The 23,830-nt window shown below is 30.3% G+C and overlaps 1 protein-coding gene across 1 annotated transcript in view; it reads left to right on the forward strand.

The window, feature by feature from the left end:
- The window catches only part of LOC142326427 (MTOR-associated protein MEAK7), a 104,070-nt gene that overhangs the window by 40,411 nt on the left and 39,829 nt on the right, over positions 1-23,830 (forward strand). Inside the window, exons 2-3 of the mRNA XM_075368923.1 lie at positions 149-361; positions 12,828-12,992. Coding sequence (XP_075225038.1) covers positions 149-361; positions 12,828-12,992 — 378 coding nt within the window. The remainder of the gene's footprint in view (positions 1-148; positions 362-12,827; positions 12,993-23,830) is intronic.

Here is a 23,830-nt window from a genome sequence, read left to right on the forward strand (position 1 = left end):
AAGTAAATAAACAAAAATGTAGGAGAAAGGAAACCTGAATGCGATTGATAAGGCATGCAGATTTTCTGACCATAAGTAGTTTGAAAAATGTTTAACCTTTGTGCTCATAATTTTCATAGATATTTATGATTATTCTTACTTGTTGCAGGTACTCTGGAAACAAGAATTGATACCATCTTTATTAGTGCAGTATCAGAATTATTTGTTTCCTCATGTAAATTCAAGATGTTCTGTAGAGGAATTTGGTGATTTGTATGTACAACTGGTACGCGGCAGTTATGAAGAAAAGGCTTTAACAATTGCGAAAGTTGTCGGAACTGAGTCTGATGACCATGAAGTATTATATGATAAAATGGTCAAGGTTTGTAGTGCTGAATTTATTGTGTTTATATTTCTGGTAACAGTATTTTGGGATATATGATAACTACTTTCACTAAGTTTTTTTTTGACATGAAGCTCTAGTTAGGTTGAACAGATAAAGTCATAAAGTTGTAAAAGAAGAAAAAATGAGGCACTCAAAGTTATTGATTTTTACATGCCTCTTACAGCTTTTAACTACCATAGTTTAGTATGATACTGTTTCTGCAACACTAATTGCTAACTGTTTTTGATGTGCTTTGTTAATAATTTATTTTTTTTTTTAATAGTTAAGTGTGGCATTTACTGGATTTATTGACATGGTAAGCTTACTCAAAGATGGAGTTTTAGAAAGCACGTTCTGAGGCAAAATTAATGAAGTTGATTTTGTAATTAAAAATAATTCACTTTATGTTTGAAGTGTTAGATATTATTAATGATTGTACAAACTCATCCCAAATATCTTTCTTAGTACTAAATTTCAGAAAAAAGATATAACATTTTGTTTGAAAAAATAAAAAATAATAAATGTTGGTTGTAGCTGATTGCTTGTAAAAATCTACAGTTAAAAAGAAGTTTAATCTATGATTTTCTACAAGTTAAAAATTTTATAGGGTACATTAATTTCTCATTCTGTACTGTATTAGTCATGACCTTTACTTTTACACATTCTGACATAACAAGTACTAAGAATTAACGTTTTATTTTTTATTTCGTTAAAATTTTTTAAAGATCAGAACAATGTCTTACATATTAAAACAAATTATAGTGAAAGACCATAGTGATTGATGGTGACCATTATGTACAGTATTTGTTACACATATTACTCATACATTTACCTTCATTACTTGTTTCCATATTCCCTAAGGATGAATCACATTTATGTAAGAAAAATAAATATTTATTATATATTGCACAAGATAGAAAAAATAAACTGTATTCAATAAATTGCAAAATCAGTATAAATTTTCTAATGTATAGTAAAGGGGTCATTTAAATCAAAACTTTTTAACCATTATATATTTTTTTACATGATTAATTCACCACAAAGGCTCAAAGCTTGTGGGTGGGAATGTATGAAACAGATTTAACATATAAAAAGCATGACCTGTTTTTGAACAAAGAATCTTCCAGATGAAAGACCAAGACACAAGCTAAACTTCAGTTCTGCTACCGCTTGGATAATAAATATTTTATTTATACTGCGATGGCGGTTGGCATACGAGGTGTGGCTATTAAATAATGAGAATAATGCTATAAAATATTTTAAATTTATACCTATTTAGTTATCCCTTTCAATATACTCCCCTCCTCCGTCCCTGCAATACTCCATGCAAATTTTCCATTGTTTGAAACATTGCTGGAAGTCTTCTTCTGTGAGCATTTTCATGATGCATGCTGCTTTTTATTTCATAGCTTCAATCTGAAATCTTGTTCCTTTTAAAGCAGATTTAACCTTGGGGAACAGATAAAGGTCACATGGTGCCAGGTCAGACAAATAAGGTGGATGGTATAACACTGGGATGTTTTACTTCTATACTAGATTAATGTTTAATACTAGAAATGTTTTGACAGACAATGCAGTGTGAGTTGGTGCGTTGTCCTGATGAAGGACCCATGACTTGTTCTTCCACAGTTTGGGTCATTTTTTTCTTATTTTTTAACAGAGTTGAGCAAGGATCTCAAGGTAGTGTTGATTAATAGTTTGGCCTTCAGGAATCCAATGAAGGTACATTATCCCATGAATATTGAAAAAACAATCATCATTGCTTTGAATTTTTTTTCTCATTCAAGCTGTTTTAGCTCTCTGTGAAGTTCGGTCCTTCCAATACATGGATTGATGCTTAGTTTCTGGATTATAAGTGGAAAACCAAGATTGATCACATGTGATCACTCTTTCCAAGAAGTTTGGGTCATTTTCAATTGCATTCAAAGTGTTAGAATAAAATTTTTATGAGCTTCTTTTTGCTCGATTGTGAGAATTTTAGGCACCATTTTTGCATACACTTTTTGCATGTTAAAATTGTTATGTAAGATTTGCCCTACGCATTCTTTGTCAATTCCTAAAGTTTCAGCAATCGCACTAATAGTTAAACGACAATCAGATTGGATCAGATTACCAATTTCTTCAATATTTTTATCTGTTTTTCATGTGGAAGGGCGACCCGGGTGAACATCATCTTCTCAGCTATCTTGGAAACACTTAAACCACTCAAAAACCCGCATACGTGATAAACATTCATTGTCATATACTTTTTTTTAATAAAGTTTCAGTAGCGGTTTTCCCAAGTTTCAGATGAAATTTCTCTGACAATTCTTTGCTCTAATAAAACACTTAATATTTTTTCAATACAAAAAACAGATGTTATCCAAACAAAAGCCCCGGCCAGATTGATATGTCTACAGACACTAGAGTGGCAACAATCGAAAGAGAAGGCTTCACGCTACACAGCTGTCGACTGTTAGAATTTGGCGCATGCACAGTACTTCTGAAACAACATGAGTCTCATTATTTAATAGCCACACCTCATATTAGTAGGTAGGTGTTCCACAGAATGCAATAAATTATTTTCATAGAATGGTTTTTTGTTTGTCTGGCTTCACTGCTTCATTCAGATATGACAAGGCTTTTTCCCAATAATCCACTTGATAAAGTACCAAAACAGTAGCCATTTCTTAGAATTGTCTGTTCTTTACTAAATATTACAGGAGATGAAAGGATGTTTCTGTTCATTGCAGTAGTCTGCTAATGTTGCAATAGGCTGTATCACAGGACTGTACTGCTTGTTAGCAGCAGAGGTTTTAATTTGTATAGCAGAGCTCCAAGCAGATCACAGACCATCTTGTTTTCATATGTTAAGATCATACAAAATTAGTGAATGTTAATATAAAAACTTACTCAAAATCAGCCAGGAATAGTAAAGAATAAAGTTGAAAATTAAATGTTTGTGTTTCTTCTACATGTGCAATATTCATATGTGAATATCAGGCTTCCAGTTCAAATAGTTTGTGGCCTTTCGGAATACTGTACCTACATATAAATATTCTACTACAAAAATATTTATGATTTAATTCTTTGGAGAGGGATTACTTTTAATTAATTTTAAAATGGCAGTTTAATCAATAGAGTAACAGTATTATATATCAAATTCTATATCTTCATTTGTAGTTTCCAAGTTTTGAAATTTGCATTTTCTCTTCAAAAACCGTTCAGTTACATGTGTAGAAATTGTGCATTAAAAAATTATGATCAGATCCAAATTTCGCAAACTTTATATTGCAGTTACACTATGCTTTTAATATATGCTGAACCATCCAAAGAGAGTTCTGAAATCACTGTGCTAAGAATGTTCTGTATTAATTTGTTATTTTCACTACATTTTGTACATCCAGTATAACCTTTAGTATGTCCTGATATGTTATAATCTTTGTCTCCCATGTGGTCTGTAATTTCAGTACTTCCCATGTTACTTAGTTTATTAACCCTGGGTGCCTTAAAATTCAGCATACTAATCTAATAAGAATTTGGCATTGGTCATAAATCAAAATTTATGTGTTCATTAAATGTTCATACTTTCTTGGAGTTTGGTAACATTTTAGGATCCTCTTTCATTTGTACTGGTTCTAGCCATTTAAAAAAAATATATATTTTTATGTATACCTGATGTTTTAAGATTATGTAGATTACTGTTAAAAGTAAACCTAGAAACCGAAATATGAAAACAATTATTTTTCCATTTGTCTGTGTAGATTTTTTAGAAATTTGTATCTCTAAAGTAACACTGAAATATTTTAATGAAATTTCTTATTAATGACGAATTTTAATTTTACAGAAGAAATAAATAAAAGGATTTATTATTTCAAATGTGAATTTTTTATTTATTAATATCTATAATATTAAATTTGTCAAATTATTTTCTGTTGCTAAAATTTATTAATTTCAAAATGATAAAGCTATTTCACGCAACTTCAAAAACCAAACGGGAACATTGGGAAAAATTACATTAAGTAGGAATAAATTAAAAAGTAATTTTTTTTCTTACAGATAAAACAACAAAGTTTATAGCATTTGTGTAAATATTTAATTTCATAAATAAATATGTATATTTTATACTTGCTATTGACAAAATAAACATAATATCAATCATCAATGAAAATGTTATTAATTGGAAGTAAAATTTTAATTTGATGATTGATTAGGGAAATAATTAACTTAATTTAAATTTTCAAATTTAGATTTAGAAATTTATGATACTAATTCAGATAGGATTTAATTTAGTTTAAATCAATTTATGGTATTAAATCTGATAGTTTCATTACCTGCCTCAGATTGTTAATACCAATAAAATTGTTCATTTTACATCAGTTATTAAGATGTTAAATACGAGGCGTGTTTAAAAAGAAACAAGAATTTTGAAATTTTGCAGGTTACATTAATCTGATTTTTGGGATTTTTTCATTGTTGTATTGGTAAACATGTCTGAAAAGTATCTGTACATTTTTAGCCACATTGGATGTTTTTATGTTGTCAGCTGTCAAAAGGATAACATGTGTTTGGTATAATCAGCAATTTCTTTATTTGTATGAATAATGGATCAGAGAATTTGTATTAGATTTTGCTATAAGAATGGAATAAAGTATAGCAATGTTTTAAAAATGTTAAATATTGCTTTTAGAGTCTGCTATGAGTAAAGCAAGGGTTTACAAGTGGTATAACCATTTGCAAGAAGTCGTGAAGACGTTGAAGATGACGAGCGCCCCAGACGCCCCAGCACAGTAACAACCGATGAAAATGTGGAAAAAGTAAAAGAAATGATTATGAACGATCACCAAATCACAATCAGAGAATTCGCTGATCATGTTGGGATATCAATTGGCTCATGCCATGACATTTTTTCAGATGTTTTGCGTATGAAATATTGGACAACAAAATTTGTCCCAAAATTGTTTTTAATTTCAAATAAAAACAGCGGTGAAAGGAAGTTGCTAAATGAAGTCAGCAACGATGCAGAACTACTGAAATGTGCCATAACAAGTGATGAAACATGGGTTTATGGATATGATGTTGAAACTAAGGCTCAATCGTCCCAGTGGAGGTATTCTGGATCACCAAGACCAATGAAAACTTGACAAGTATGGTTGAATGTGAAAGTTATGCTCACCGTGTTCTTCGATTTTAATGGCATAGTGCGTCATGAGTTCTTGCTACAAGGTCAAACAATCAATAAGGAGTATTACCTACAAGTTCAACACCGTTCGCGTGAGGCAATCTGAAAAAATGCCTGGATTTGTGGCAAAACAATTCATGGCTTTTGCACCACAATAATGTGCTTGCTCACACTTCATTGCTTGTTCTCAATTTTTAGCCAAAAATAACACTGTAATGATACTCCAGCTGCCATATTCGCCAGACGTGGCTCCGTGTGATTTTTTCTATTCCCAAAAATAAAGAGAATCTTAAAGGGCTGTCGTTTTACAAGCATAGGTGAGATTAAAAGCGAATAGCTGAAAGAGCTAAACACTATTCCAAAAAGTGTTTCAGAGATTGGAAAAAGCGCTGGCTTAAGAGTATAATATCTAATGGGGACTGTTTTGAAGGGGGTAACATAAATGTAGACAAATAAATAAAATTCTTTCCAAAAAACAAAAATTCTCGTTACTTTTTGAATAGACCTTGTATACTTCTGTAATTTTAATATTTTAACTGCTTATAAGCTAAATGTCCACATAAATGATTGATGAAGCAGATATCATTGCAAAAGTACTAAAAATTGAAGAAAAAATAAAGCAGAAATAGGGAAAATAAAAATTTATGTATAGGTAGATGTATAGATAGATATTTTACAAATTCGTACATGAGATAACACATGTATATATACCTGCAGTATGTAGGTATACTTATAAATTTGAATATAGTAGTTCAAAAAATATTCATTTAAATATATATGTAATACAGTATATAAAAATAAATAATGTATATATTTTTAAATATTAAATTTTCTAAAATTTAGGAGTAAATAAATGTATGTTGCTAGGAAAATTACTTCAATTTCACAGGATATGTGTACAGTAGTTGGTTTTTTAAAAAATTAAATAATAACATTGAGTTGAACATTTAATTGAAATGATAAATAAGTGAAATTAAGAAGTTTTCCAATTTATAAGGCTTTGGCAGTTGATTTAAAGTATTAATTGAGTAGTATTGCCATTACCTTATCCCTTATATTTTGTACAATAATGCATTTTTTATTTATTAGTTTTTCCAAAAATATTTTTTCATTATGAAGTTATTTCAGTACATCAGTCAAGCAAACTTTATTTAACTAAAAAATTCTGAATTGGAATAGAATAAATTAGGGTCTTGATCTGTCCTCACAAATAAATGTTATGTTGAGGTTGGGTTCTTTTTGGTCAAGGAATTGGCCCCTCTCGACCAGTCCAGTTGGGATACATTTGACTGTTTTATAATCACTTCTGTTAAAATGAACTAAGGTCTCATCTAGCATTAACCACTTTTTGTGAAAAGAAAGTTATTACCAATCATTCGAGCTCAAATATTCATAAAGAATTAACGTTGATTTTGATTGTTGACAAGTAGATTTTCTCCATATATGGAGGAATTCATATATGGTTGTTTTGGAAACTGACTGATGAATAAGAATACAGGAGCACAATAATACTAGAATAAGGAAACAGTTACATGATAAGCCTAATAAATTACAAAACTATTTATTACACCACCTAATTAATTATATAATTATCTTAACATTATCAGTTTATTCAGTTTTATATGATAACAGCTTTAATAAATAAAAAACAAAATAAAGTAATGCTAACTATATTAAATTATGAGGGTTATTATTAAATTTAATAAAATTATTTAAATTTTCTTATACGAGGTCTGTAAATAAAGTAATGAGACTGGTTCAGAAAAACGTTTTATTTACAATCCAATTTTACATGGACTATACCACCTTCGAAATAGTTCCCTTGGGAAGCCATGCAACGCTTCAAATGAATTTCCCACTCTTCTTAGCTATGTTGGAACTCAGAAACCGGAATATCCTTCAGATGGTCGGTTACATTTATTTTTATGTTTTCTACTGTTCCAAAATGGTGTCCTTTGAGGTGTTCTTTAAAGTCGGGAACAGGTAAAAGTCACCAGGGACACAAGTCAGGTGAATAAGGTGGTTGAGGAACTACAGGAATGTTTTTCTTTGCCAAAAACTCATTAATTGAGAGTGCAGTGTGACAAGGTGCATTGTCATGATGCTGCATCCAGTTGTCTTTGATGGCTGGTCTCACACGGGCACTCTTTTCCGCAGTCTTTCAAGAATTTCTCGGTAAACATATTGATCTACAGTCTGTCCTGTAGGCAAAACCTCCTTATGTACAATGCCATTACTATCAAAGAAACAAATTAGCATGGTTTTGATTCGCTCATTTTTGCTTATTTGGTACGTGGTAAGTTTATAGTGTGCCACTCCTTACTCTGGTGTTTTGTTTCTGGGTCATACTTAAAAATGAGTATCCAGGATTCATCACCTTTTCTAGAAAATCAGGATCAGCTTCAATTCGTCCTAGAAGATCGCGGCACACTTCCACCCTATTGTTTTTCTGTTAAACAGTGAGGTTTTTTGAGACCAATTTTGCACAAACATTTTTCAGTCTAACTCGTTTGTCAAAATTTGATGGACTGTGGTATGGTTCAAATTCAGTTGTTCTGCAATCATTCTGACAGTTAATCGCTGGTCAAGTCTCTGATTTGCCCAACATTGTCATCACTTTTTGATGTTAACGGGCCATCTGAAAATGCTTTAAACCACCTAAAAACTTGGGCTTGTGACAGAGTGTCATCTTCATACGCCGTTTTCATTTTTGAAAAAGTTTTAGTTGCATTCTAGTAATTAACATTTCTACTACTGAAACGAGAATTCAGTATGAACTGAAATGCTACTGAATTTCAGTAGCATTTGAGTTTAACACATAACTTGATTGCACAATGCTACTCATTATTAGTATCAGTCATTTTTGTAATGCACAACAAAAACTCATTTCACGAAAAGTTTTTTTATGTCACACATGGCAACAGTAGACTAAAAGTATTAATATAAATCAGCTGTTCACATAACCATATGTTTACTAGTAACATTACAGTGTTGCCACTGGCTACCAAAAAAATCTAGTCCATTACTTTATTTACAGTCCTCCTATTTTGAGAATTCCAATATTTAAAAAATATTTCTTGAACAAATATTATACAACTGCAAAAATAAATTAAATCCAATTTTTTTTTAATATAATCAACAAGAAAAAAATTTTCTTATTTAAGGAAATAAAATGTGCTGTAAAATAATTTCTTCTATTGTTAGAAGTTATATTCAAATTAAGGTGGTTTCATTTTGTTCATAGTAAAATACTACATACATATTTATGCGTACTTACATATGCAGTAACTAGATAAATCACTCTTTCAGAAGATATATAACAATATATGTGTAATGTGCTATTTTATTTCAGACATTTTTTGTCATATTTTGAGAAAGTACACAAGTTATATCAAGAGCATCCAGTAGTTACACTCATGTTGATTTTTCCATCATTTGTACACATTTAACTGTGTGCTCACCGTTCATAATGCATACATTATTTTTTATTAAATGTTGTTTATAATTATAAAAAAGAATTCCTTCAAAACAGAAAAATATTAATTGCAACTAGTAACATGAAAATAAACCTTACGTTATACAGTTAGTGCTACTCGGTCAGTAGTACTCATTTGCTGTAATAAACAGTATGCTGTAATCAAGTTTGATGATCATTACATAAATATTATAGAATTAAAATATAAAAATATTTTTTAATTTTTAGATTCTTTTATCTTTGAAATGGAGTAAGGTAATTTAAACTCAGTTTAAATGACATTATGTCAGTTCCATTGAAATTGTTAAAAAACACTGACTTAATTGTTTTTATCGCATATATTACATGTTTGTTCCAGCAGATATTTCTTTGACTTAACTATTTCCTATTTACCCATTAATATAATTTGTCAGTTGCTAAAGTCACCAGCTGCTGAGATTTATTAAATATATAAAACATGTAAAATTTATTTTCTTAATTCCAGTTATATCTTAGCACAATCTGGAACAGATGATACTAATGAGAAAAACAATGTTACAAATATTGATAGATCAATTAATGTTAAAAGTTGTCTGAATTTTTACTGTATGTGTTGGTGTGAATTCCTGGTGTAGTCATTAACAGTGTATTCATTGTAATTAACTGTGACAGATCTAAAATAGTGCCAAAAGAAATTTTGGCTTGAGACCAATCTTACATTTTAATTTCCTTGTGAATCACTTTTTTACTTACTTTTATTTCATTCAAAACTAAAAATAGTTTTGTTATATTTATAATTCTCATATTTGTTGAATTTTATTTTTATAGCTTAATTTAGAAATTAAACTTGGAAGTCAGTATTGTTATTATCCATTAAAATTATTCAGTTTTATTCTAAAAATTAAGTAATTATCTCTTAAATTGCGTATGATGGTGAAACTCATTTGATGTTTAGCAAAACTGCTAATAAGCTGTTACTGCTATTGTAATTGAACAGAAGTCATTTTTAAACTGTTTAGAAGTACTATTATATTGTATTTAAATATTTAAAAAATATTTTAAAATAACATGCTGAAGATGGTCACATTTCATTCCATACATTCCAGTAGCTGTGTGTAGGTTACCCATCACATTTTGCAGCATTGCCAATTAATTAACGAAGCCTAGGAGGTGTAAATGAGTCTCGCAATCAACAAAAGATTGTTTAAAAGGTCTTGGGATTAACATTTATCATGTTCTATTACTGATGACAGAAAACAAGTCAGTTTGTTTGATAAACAGTCAGTGCATGCACAATCTGGATGTTACATGGATGGTACTGGAGATCTTGTAAAATCCTTTGGTCAGAAATCATCCACTGTGATCAGAAGTATATGCCAAAATGTCAACTGAGTATAGTAAAGCAGTCTTCACTCTTGCAAAATTTTCTGTCATTCTTACATTTATAACTTCCAGTTCTTTTTTACTGTGAACCCTGTTTACTCAAAGTATTTAACCCATGTTTTTTTTTTATGATGTGCGAACACCAGCTAAGAGCAGTATTTTAAATGAGTTAGAAAGACTTGCCACTCAGTCACATAGCTTTGTTTTTCAGTATTCCTTAACAGCAAAATCACAGTGCCCCATCACTCCATGACTGTATCTGTATTCAACATGAATGATAGATCGTATAGATATACCATTGTGATGGATCTACGATTTATCACAGATACAAAGGTAGACTGTATCTGGTGTAGATTGGACTGTATACCAAATCGCCTGATTCACTGCCACACCTATATAACAAAAAGTAAAAAAATTTATCAGTTTTATTCTTACATTTAATTTGAGTATCTTTAGGTATTTTATTATTACAATATTTTTTTATAAAAATGAACAAATTATTGGACTTGACACTTTTATGGCCAATGATTGTAATTATTTAGTGTAAATACGGCATGCATTTGTCTTGCTTGAAAATGCTTGAAGAAAATTTTTATTAAATGATTTAAAAAAATAATGAAATCTCTGTAGAATTAAATTAATACCCTGAATATATATTCTTTGTACACTCCATATTTTTTTTTTGTCTTCAGTCTTTTGACTGGTTTGATGCAGCTCTCCAAGATTCCCTATCTAGTGCTAGTTGTTTCATTTCAATATATAACATCCTACATCCCTAACAATTTGTTTTACGTATGCAAACGTTGCCTGCCTGCACAATTTTTTCCTTCTATCTGTCCCTCCAATATTAAGGTGAGTATTCTAGGATGCCTTAATATGTGGCCTACAAGTCTGTCACTTCTTGTAACTATATTTTTCCAAATGCTTCTTTCTTCATCGATTTGCCGCAAGAACTTTTCATTTGTCACTTTATCCACCCATCTGATTTTTAACATTCTCCTGTAGCACCACATTTTAAAAGCTTCTAATCTTTTCTTCTTAGGTACTCCGATCGTCCAAGTTTCACTTTCATATAAAGCGACACTCCAAACATACTTTCAAAAATCTTTTCTTGACGTTTAAATTAATTTTTGATGTAAGCAAATTATATTTCTGACTGAAAGCTCGTTTCGCCTGTGCTAATTGGCATCTTATATCGCACCTGCTTCGTCCATCTTTAGTAATTGTACTTCCCAAATAACAAAATTCTTCTACCTCCATAATCTTTTCTCTTCCTACTTTTTACATTCAGTGATCCATCTTCGTTATTTCTACTACATTTCATTACTTTCATTTTGTTCTTGTTTATTTTCATGTGGTAGTTCTTGCAAAGGAATTCATCCATGCCGTTCATTGTTCCTTTTAAATCCTTTTTACTCTCAGCTAGAATTACTACAACATCAGCAAATCGTAGCATCTTTATCTTTTCACCTTGTACTGTTACTCCGAATCTAAATTGTTCTTTAACATCATTGACTGCTAGTTCTACATAAAGATTAAAAAGTAAGGCGATAGGGAACATCCTTGTCGGACTCCCTTTCTTATTACGGCTTCTTTCTTATGTTCTTCAATTATTACTGTTGCTGTTCGGTTCCTGTAAATGTTAGCAATCTCTGTATTCTATCTCTGTATTCTAGCTCTGTTATTCTATCTCTGTATTTGAACCCTAATTTTTTAAATGTAGACTATTCCAGTCTACATTATTGCATGCTTTTTCTAGGTCTATAAATGTCAAGTATGTTGGTTTGCTTTTCTTAATCTTACTTCTACTATTAATCTGAGCTCTAAAATTGCCTCCCTTGTCCCTATACTTTTCCTGAAACCAAACTGGTCTTCCCCTGACACTTCTTCCACTCTCCTCTCAATTCTTCTGTACAGAATAATAGTTAAGATTTTTGATGCATGGCTAGTTAAGCTAATTGTTCTGTATTCTTCACATTTATCTGCTCTTGCTTTCTTTGGTATCATGACTATAACACTTTTTTGAAGTCTTGACGAAACTTCCCCTTTTTCATAAATATTACACACCAGTTTGTATAATCTATCAATGGCTTCCTCACCTGTATTGCGCCATAATTCTACAGGTATTCCGTCTACTTCAGGAGCCTTTCTGCCATTTAAATCTTTTAATGCTCTCTTAATTCAGATCTCAGTATTGTTTCTCCCATTTCATCCTCCTCAACTTCCTCTTCTTCCTCTATAACACCATTTTCTAATTCATTTTCTCCGTATAACTCTTCAATATATTCCACCCATCTAATGACTTTACCTTTCGTATTATATATTGGTGTACCATGAAACCATGAAAAATGAAAGCCATGCTATGGCTTTCATTATCAGCGCTTTTAAAAAAAAATAATTTTTTTTATTTGCCTAAGGAATAGCTTGTCTGTACAGCAATTTCTACAATTTTTTCATTATTTCAGTATGTGGCTGATCTCCTACAGTCATATTTAAAAGGTGTGGAAAGAAGAAAAACACGAGAGTTCCTGAGTTGGCATGGAAAAGTTATTGAAAGTGTTAATAATGAAAATATTCTGGCAATTGCTAACGATTGGTGCCGTGACTTAAAGCAAGAAGATAGTCCACTGGTAAGTTATGTTTGTTAAGCTTTAATTACGATGAGTAAATTCATTTTTTTAGTTTATGTATGCAGTGTTAGATTAAAAAGTTATACTGAAATTGTTCACAACCCTTTTTCATTTTTTAGTATTCTAATTTCATTCCAGAAATGTCTCTGTAGTAATATTCGAGGGCAAACTACATGGAAAGAGTGGGGTTAGCACTACCGTTTTTGTACAGACGTGCACCTCCTCTGCACGTCTGTACAAAAACCAGTCGGCATCCAGCCGTGGCAGTAGCAAGGTCATGCGATCGTTTGTTGATTTTCTGTGGCTTGTTAAAATGTGTGCTGCAATAGAAAACCCTGTGAATTATAAAGGATGTGCTGTTATAAGATTTCTCATAGCAAAACACTATTCAGCGGCAGATATTCATCAGGAACTTTGCACTGTGTATAGACCAACGATTATGAATGAAGGAGTTGTACATGATTAGGTTTGTTCATTCAAAAGTGAATGAAGAAAAGTGCATGACAAAGAAAGGAGTGGCCTTCATCTGTGGTCAGTCATGAACTGGTTCAAAAGATTAATGCCAAAGTGCGTGAAAATCTACATTTTACCATCTCGGAACTTTCCAATGAATTCTCACAAATTTCCAACACTGTTTGTTCAAGGTAGTGATGAAAGAGTTAGCTACTGTAAGTTTCATAAGTAAGGAACAGGCGGGAGATTTTTTGGCAGTCAGAATTTCTAAGTTAGTGACAAGGTACAATAAGTGCCTAAATTTAAATGGTAATTATTTTGAAAAGTAGAGGAAAGATGTATATAATAAAATGTATTTACCTACAACTGTGTTTTATTTATAACCAAATGGAGGTTACTTTACAAACGGACCTTGTATTATGTACTTTTTACAATTTTCTTACTACAATTTTGAATTATATATGTTATGATAATTTTTTTTCATAAACTTGCATGAGTGCACACTTATTATACTTTTCCAAATTTATTAAGTAATTTCAGCTGTAGTTATGAGGCGTTCAATTTATACATAAAACTTTTGTTTTATGTATACTTTTGTCTTATACATAAAACTTTTGTTCATAAATGAAATAATTTTGCCCCCATTTGTTATGTATTATGGTTATAACATTATTTATCTTTATTATACTTACTTTTTTTTTAATTTCCTGGCATTTTTTACTTGAAAATATATAATCTTTAAATTATGAATATATATATATATATATATATATGTATATTTTTGTGGTTTGATGTGTTGCTGTATTTTATCATCATACTTTTTAATGTTTTTAAATATTTATTATTTAATTTTAATTTTAAAGTTGATAAATATTCTATTAAAATTTATTTTTTAATTAATTTTTATATTGATTTAAATTTATTATATTTGAGCTTTTGTTGATTATAGTAGTTTATATTTATCAGATGTGTAGTTGAAAACACATTACTACTTTCTCATAAGAAATTATTGGAAAAAATATATTAGTGTGTTTGTTTATTTTCAATATTTTCTTACAAATAATTATAATTTAAGGTGTGACAGTTTTTAATTCACGGAATGGGCTTGTAAAAACCCTACATTTACAACTATTTATTATTGGCTATAACTTATTTCAAAGTACTTTCCTTGTATGTCAATACACTGGCTCAATTGGTGTTCCAATTTCTGGAAAGAGCTGGAACTGTTTACCAGAACACTCTTGAGCTCCATTTTATTATGCTGGATATCAGTGATAACAGAAAATCGTTTTTTTTTTTTTAATTTTGGAAGTAGACAGAAATCACAGTGTGGTGGTGAACATGTCATTGCAAACCAGCTGATTTCGAAGTCGAAAGTTTTAAGGTTCAAATTCTAGTAAAGGCAGTTTACTTTTGTACTGATTTGAATACTAGGTCGTAGATACCAGTTTTCTTTGGTGGTTGGGTTTCAATTAACCACATACCTCAGGAATGGCCAACCTGAAACTGTACATGACTACACTTCATTTACATTCATACATATCATCCTCATTCATCCTCTGAAGTAATACCTTGTGGTGGTTCCTAAAGCTAAACAGAAAAAGAAGAGAGGGGCTTAGTCAGGTGAATAAGCAAGATGACGTAATTCCACTAATTTGATTTTTTGACCAAAAGTTTTCTCGTAATGAGCATACCAACGCTTGATCCATTGTGATGTGTAATCCATTTTTCAAGTCACAATTCAGGTGTTTTCCTCTGTTCAGAATTGTTAAATCTTTTTAGCACCATTCAACTTTTCATGAACCATTAATCATATATTTAACTGTCTGTCATGTCATTGATGAAAAAGAAAATGATGAAATAACATTTAACCTTATGATGTTGTCCATATTTCTTGAAAAAGCTTGGAACCTGGTTACAATTAAAGTGATGAAAGACTTGTTTTGGCATGCTAGTTTTACTATGCAGAAAATCGTTTTTGAAGAAGGTGATGAAAATGATGACTTGCTGATATAGGATAGGCTTGTTTTGACATTTTTTAGATGTCAAGGTACTCCTGTTTGTAACACTTAATGGTACTGAATATAGAAAATTTCATTAAAGAGGATTATTATTGATCAAAATGTAAACATTAGATTTAAACTGCAAGTTACTTTGGTTAGAGAAAAAACAAGTGATTTATAAGGAATAATAAATAAATAAGGATTATTAAAATAGAGTTTAGGGATTTTTTAAACATTTTTTTTTTTTTTTAATTTTAAGTAACATTAAATAATATAATGTGTTTTTTTAAATTTATTAAATTAAAATGTTTTTAAATACTTATCACTCATCAATAACTTCTGGTATTTTTGCTTTTCTTTTTATTGAATTATTATTTATTGTAATTTTTTTTACAATCAGCGGTTATAATTAATAAGTCAATATATTTAAATTAAAGAAAAAAGTTAAAAAAAAATGTAGTCGAATTCGAACCGATGTGCTGTGCCCTTGTAAAATCCAAATATTTCATTAATTAGAATTTGATTTGGCTATAACTCTGGAACCAATGGAAATAAGTACCACTTATGGTATATCATTCAAAGCTCTCAATGAGGGTTTATTACTGCAATTAAAAAAAAAGTCTAAAATTCAAATTGTTTGGATTTTGGGCTTTTTTGGACACTTTTGGTTCAATCAATTGCACTCAAAAGAGGAGGTGTATAACTAGATGTTATAACAGCCCTAAATACAAAATTTCAACATTCTACGTAATCGTTTTTGAGTCAATGAGATACATACGTACGTATGTACGTTCATGCAGACGTCATGCCAAAAATAGTCAAAATGAATATTTCCATAGAAATCAGAAAACTGAAATTTTTCACAATACTTACTTTACTTTATACAAGGAAGTAAAAAACATTATATTAAATTTATCACAGAAAGTTTGCTTTATTTATATATACATACAGAGCAAACATTTTTTATATATGTATATATAGTTTTATTTTTTTTCGTTCAATTGATATATATTACTATTTTATTATTATTGAGAAAAATGGAAAATTTAATCTTTTCTCTTTTTCTGTTAAGAAACTATCACTTAATTTATTCATTTGGATTTACAAACATCATAATAATGTGAGGAGAATATGCAGAGCAGCTGTAAGCTTCAAAGATAAGATTATATAAACGTATGAAAATGGTGTTTATTTATTCAATGTGAAATACTCTTGACTTATTTATTTTGAGAAAATAAATAAATAAAGTATGTAGTTAGAAATGATTTTTCTCATTTTGTTAACAGATCCCTCTGTATTTATTTATTTGTTTAAATTGTTGAGTGATGTTGGAACTTGTTATGCTGTAATTTAGTGTTTGAAATTGTTTTATTATTAACAAAATCTATTTCTCAACTATGTTTGTTCGTTGTATCAGTTACTCCAATTTATTATTTTCACTGTTGATAACACAAGAAGAAAGGAGAAGGCCAGAATTATTGTTATTATTATTACTATAAAAAAAGTTGTGTCTGTGGCCAAGCATTACTGTCTATGCTTGGAAGGAAGGTTCTGGGTTTGAATCCAGACAGGCTTGGCATATTTCATAAGCTATAAATTCATCTACCTTTCTGAAACTAATAATTGGAATAATCCTGATATTTGTAAAGGAAGTAAATAAAAGTAAAATTGTGATTTAAGAGTAAGGTTTTGATAAAAAATAATCGTCATTCAATATTTTTTCAGTGTAAAATCTTAGATAGTTGATGTGAACAGTATTGGAGTAAAATTATTCCCTAATTCTTCTTGTTTATATGTTACATTTATCTGCACGGTACCATACTGTGAATGTGATGATTGTATTCTGTTTCAAATGCAGTTGTATATCCGACAACAGTGTGAATGTCCAATAAAGTTGTAAAGTAATTCTTTTTTACCTTGGTACTTTCTTGTACTATTTTCAGTTATCTGCTTATGCTTTTTTGTAATGGATATTGTTTAATTTGTTTATATTGTCCTGCCTGTATATTCAGTTTTTGGTAATATAATGCACTTCATCCATTTGTTATATATAGATTGGTTTTCAGTTGGTTCTACATTGATGTCATTTTTATCACATCGTCCTCCATTTTTTCTGTGTATTTATTCTCTAATTCTTGGTTCTTATTTATTTTTTAAATTTTAAATTGCTACAGTGAGGCCTTTTGTTTCTGTATGCATTGTTCCAATCTTCAGCTGTTTACTTGAAAATTGTTTATTTATATGAGTGAAATTTGAAATGAATGAGTTCCATTTAGTTCATCCTTGTTTTATATGGTCTTGAGACTGTGGTTACGATATTCCTTATCTTCAATCCATGCTACACTGGCTTTGTGATGAATTTCTCTTTCCCAAATGTCAGCCCAAAATGTTATCTTTTCCTCACGTATATGGCATCTTCCCATTGTTCTCTCCATTTATTTTCCTGTAAAACTGCTTAGGGTTCTCTTGGAAAACCATATTGTCAATCCAAAACATACTCTCTATATCTTAATATTTTTGGCGCTTTTGCAGATATTTGCTGCTTGATAGTCTCTATAACAGTAGTACGGTCTGCTACGTTGTTAATTCCATACTATTTCTTCAGTTTCAATATTTGCTCTCTCAATCTTGTATTATGTATTTTATCCTTAATTTCATTTTCATCTAGTTGGGACAATTCTTTCCTGAATTTCTTGATTCTTCCATTCAAACACCTCATCCATGGTGGTTTCTTTCCTGGATGTGTCATTCTTCTTTCTACCTCTCATGTCTGCTTCTTCATTTCTTCTTGTCTTGCTGCTTTCTCTATTTTTTTTCTCTTGTATTTGGTTGACCATCTGAGCAGCTGCATACATAGATCATTGATCTCTATTATTTCCAACAGCTCCGTGTTTATTGCTATGTCCTGTATTATGTACTCTATTGAGTATCTGTTAGAAGTGGTTATTCTATTTTACCTTGATCAGTAACAGTCTTTGATATGAGTTGCATGATGTCATATCTCATGCTGCTGTGATTAGAGTCCCTTATCCTCAATAGTTCATCATACCATGAAATGTATCATCATACCATGTATGCATAATGTATGCTTCTCCCTTATTTTAAATGATATTTGCAGCTACTTTGTTTGCTCCTTGGTCTTGATCTGATTCTGGTCAAAAGGTTCTCTCTCTTGTCAGCCCTCATCTTGTGTTTCTATTACCCTCCTTACTTCCGTTTGAATTTATCTTCTCGGTGCTTCACTTATCTTTTTGCTTTTTTCAATGTTTCGCCTTTGGTTACCCAGTTATTATTATTATTATACTAATTATGTATTATATGTATGAAAACTTATGGGACACTCTCTGTATTTGTTCTGGTATATATAAATTTTTGTATTGTTCAATAAAGTGGATGCATTGTCTGCTTAATTATTTTTTTCTTTTTTTTTAGATTAAGTTTTTCTTTTGTGTTTAGTGATGAGTTGACATGTCATGTTAGCGGAAATGTTAATGCACATAATATCCATGTCTGGGAATCAGAAAATCCCCATTAATTGTAACAGCGCAAAAGGACTCCCTAAAATTAAACGTTTTCTGTGTAATATTTTAACAGCAAGTTTACAGGTTGTTCTTTTTCTCTGAACCAAGTGTTGCAGGAATTATTTATTTGGATGTGCTGTCTACATCACTTTTCTCAACTGCAAGGTGCCAGAGAATTTTATTAAGCAACAAGATGGTGCACTTCCTCACTGGCATCACACTTTACTGGATGGTTGTATGAAATTTTCCCCAACTGCTGGGTTGGTTGGTATGGACCCAATGACAAAACTGGTTTATGGTGGCCTCTGTGGCTACCCAATCTGACTCCATGTGATGTTTTACCTTCAAGGGTTTTATAAAGGATATTGTATATGTGCCTTTACTACATAGTCATCTACCCAATTTGAAGCTCAGGGTTGAAACAGCTATCGTTTCCACTACTACAGATATGCTGGTTCATTCCAGAATATGAATGAACTCTGCTATCAGTTGGATGTGTGCTGCATGATGAAAGATGCTCTCACTTGCACTTGCAAAGAAAAACTTTCATTTTTTCAAGAGTGGTTATTCTTTCTTTTTATTTGTGATACATTACTGTAAATCAAAGTTAAAAGGTAATGAACAGCTTTAAAGCCCTGAAATTCTTTTCTGTACATTCTGTATAATGTGTTTCATGAAATTTTTACATGACTGCAAGATTAAGCTCCTGTAGACAAGTTTCCACTATTAACCCATAAACAGCTAACACTAAACTTGCAAATTAAATTGCAAGTAAGGGGTCAGTGTCTGCTTCCTCCTAATTTGGGGACTTAGGGACAGTATCTGGAAAAAATTGAGCAGAATGCTGCTTTTTTTTGGGAATAGTTGCATCTGGATTTTTGTTCTTGTTTGTTTCTTATATACTTAAGGGTACCTAAGAGAGAATCAAATGCTTCTGTCTTATCCTACATGTCTATATGGCATTTCCCATCCTACATGTCTTCCATTAGAAGACAGGGCATTTATTACTTTTTACTGTCAACAAGAAAGGGGTATTATTAAAAAAAAACTGATGTAAAAACCTCTATTTATTTTGAATAACATGTATTTGAAAAAGGTGACTTGATTGATATAAAGGAAATCAATCATTTTGTGTGGGTCACTAGAAAACTGGGAAAAATTTTTTATTAGAAATTACATTCTTTGTGAATAAATCAAAGAAGATATTTCATACAAAAATTTCAGCCCATAAAATTATCATTGAAATAAGTCATGAGGCCAAATTTTGTTGTAACAGTTTTCTACCAAAAGACAATGTTGACACATGTGAATTTTAAAAAGAACACTCTGAGCAGCTTATAAGAACTTATTTTCTGTATAAAAAAAGAAGTTATATTTTATTTGCTCTAAGAAATGCACTAAGAAATTCATTTAAGTAAACATAAGGTTCTTTTAATTTAAACATAATTAATGTACATACGGATTTCTTGTATGCTGCAATTGTTATACAATGCTTATTTATTATGGCTGTTATATTATTTCAAATATGGATTGTGAAATTTTATGTATATATATATGAATTGCTTTGTTCCATTTATTTAAATAATTGTAGAAACATTTATTTTCAAAATAAAAATATTTGAAATGCCACATAGAATAAAATATTGAAAAATACTGTTATATTGATTAATACTGCTTGCCTGCTATTACTAATAGTATTTTGTCAACTAGTGTAATTCTGCAGGTTATTGATTAATTTTGAATCACATTGTTTACATTGGTATTGTTTTAACTTATCATTTGACATTTTATTTACTTGTCTTTATTCATATTGTTTAAATATTGTGCAGTGAAGAGTTAATGTAGATCAATTTTTTTTTAATATACAGAAAAATTTATATTTAAGACAAAATTTCTTAAGAAGATATTTTTATATGATCACCTCTCCTCATTGGCTGTCAATTACAAAATGATGACACATTTCAAAATCTGAACATACTTTTTTGAAAATTACTTCAAATATTTTTTTTAATGTAAAATATGTTATATGACATAACAACTTTGAACAGCCCAAACTGATGAAAATTGAATAGAGCAAAATTTGAGCTGTAGGGAGGGTGTTCCAGTACCTCATAATTCAACTACTTGATGATTTGAATAGTGTGGCGAGCCGTGTATGGGCAGACATTGTTATTTAACAACTCTTTCTTCAACAATAGATCTCTGCATTTCTTGCGTATTGCTGATTTTAGCTTGTTTTCCAAGATTTCACTATAATTCGTAATCCCCTTCTCTATGAAGTCTTCCAGTATAGGCCCTATTGAATCTGAAAACTCTGTTGCCATAACCTTCTCTACAGATGGCCCAGTCTTGAATTTTTTCTTCGTCAGAGATATTGAATGTTTCCACTGTATACACTGGCATTTCGATTCTGGTTCATAGTGATGAAGCCATGTTTCAACACCAGTGACTATTTTGCTCAAAAATAGTCTTCCTTGTTGCAGCATCAAGTAAGCATTGGCAGATGTCAACTTGTTTGAGCTTGTGTTCTGCAGTAAGCTGTATTGGTTCCATCGCACACACTGTATGGAAGCCGAGCATGTTGTGGATGATTTGATGGCTAGAACCATGACTGATGTTCACAGAAGACCCTACCTCATCAATGATAACTCATCTATTCGACCAGAACTATCTCTTGGTCTTGCTGAATCTTATTTACGGTGGAGGTTGACGGGCGTCCTGCTTTGTGCATTACAATTGTTTGGCCATTTTGAAACTTCTCTGTCCACAAATAAACATTTTTACTTGATAAAGTACTGTCCCTGTGTATTGTAATAAAAGTCTACAGTGGATTTCAGCCACTTTCATATCCTCTGACCAGAGAAATTGGATCACTGCTTATGCTCACTGTGGTGCAAACTGCTAGCGGAGCAGACATGTTTACACTATAACAGCCAGGAGGTAAATGATGTGATCAGGATCAAATTTCACTTGTGTGACTGTAGTTGTACCAGCTCTAAGCTCATGTACACAGAAGGCAGTGTGACAACCTTGAAGGTGTGTTACGGCAAAAGTGAAGACAATCATTTAATCACCCTTGTAATCTCAATGACAAATTAATTCGTCAACCTCTGAGATGGAATGGTACTGTCTCAATTTTTTTTCCAAAAGGTTTCAGGTTCAATGCTGGAAAGGCATGGCAGTTTCATACACTACAGAATCTCTTTTATATATTCCCAATGGCTAAGCTTAGTGTATATGCAGTGAAATAATGAGCAACCCCCTCCAAAAAAGAATTCCATTCAGTTTTACAAAGAAAAATAAACTAAAGGTGATAAAATATAATTAAGATATTAACAATAGATAATACCACACAAGTATTAGACTGTTCTATTAATCAAATTACTATTAACCTATTACAATGGCATCAGCAAATCATAATTCTATTAGTTGGTTATTTTCAATTTTTACGTTGTTCATAAATCTTCTCTTTGATTCCTTTGTTCCTCTGATACAAAGTTGAGAAGCATTAAGGACAGATTACATCTACATCTCACTCCTGAATTAAGCTTTGTCTGTTTTGCTCCTAACAGATATTAATTGCTATGTAAATTATATAAAAATAAGATTACCTTTAGAAAATATTAAGAATAAATAAAATTTTTGTGTAGAATATAAGTTTTAAGTATATAGATAATATAAAACTATTCTTTTTTATATATTTCAATTTAAGGGCTTAAGGAAAAATTTATTTATATTATTCAGAAATTTTAATATACATTTTAAAATATGTAAATACTATAGTAAAATAATAATTTAATTATCTACCTGTTAGTTGTAATACATTTTTACGACAGAATAATCCATTTTAGTTCACTAGTAAACATCAGTTTTAACAATTTAAAATTTAATTACATTGTTTTAAATTAATTATTGTAAAAAATTTTTTTTTAAAGAATCATATCTCTGTGAAAGTAAATTACTCATTAGAGACATAAGAAAAAAAGCAGTTTGGAGTTATTTTTTAACTAATTTTAATAAATTGAGTTTTATTTTTAATAAAATTACGTTTTTAATAAATATATTGAAATTCCAGTCCTATTTAAGTAATCATATGTTATTATATCTCCATGTTAGCATTCCACACACATACAAGTGCACATGTGTGTGCATACACACACACACACTTGTTTTTTTCTGTTGTATTTAAATAACTATATTTTATTAATTATTCATCAAAAGTAATTTTCCCTTATAATAATTACCATATTTACCATTATTATAGTCAACCGATTATTACTTATCAACATGCAGTTTACCTGTCAACCAACATGCCAGGCCCTATATTGATTTTATTTACGTTATCATTAAAGTGATATTATTACTATTATTATTATCATAATATTTTTAATCATTATATGTGCCTCTTTTTTTTTTACATATACCATATCATGTCTTGAAATAAGGATAAATTAAAAAATCTGTAAAAAAATAGTACGTGGATCACAAAGTATGCAGAATGATTTTATTGTTATTTTATTTTTTATTAATTTTATATAATTATATCTCTATTCTCCTACTTATTAAATTACACATTTGTATGGTGTTATACATGTTAGATAATAGTATTAGATCCATTAAACTTTAATTTTCCAAAACATTGATATTTTTATAAATTCTTCACACTTATTACAAAACATCTTAATCAATCACGTGAAAGGGGTTTGTAAAAAATGACAGTTTTATCAAATATTAATATAACTGCATCATATTTAAAATAAGAAATAAAAAAGCTATTCCTGTTAGCTATCGTACAAATTTCTTTTTGCCTATTACGAGAAAGTATCCTGTTGTCTTTGATCCAAAATTATTGAAAAGGTCA

This window comes from Lycorma delicatula, chromosome 1, assembly GCF_047948215.1.
Source record: "Lycorma delicatula isolate Av1 chromosome 1, ASM4794821v1, whole genome shotgun sequence".
NCBI classification, from domain to species: domain Eukaryota; kingdom Metazoa; phylum Arthropoda; class Insecta; order Hemiptera; family Fulgoridae; genus Lycorma; species Lycorma delicatula.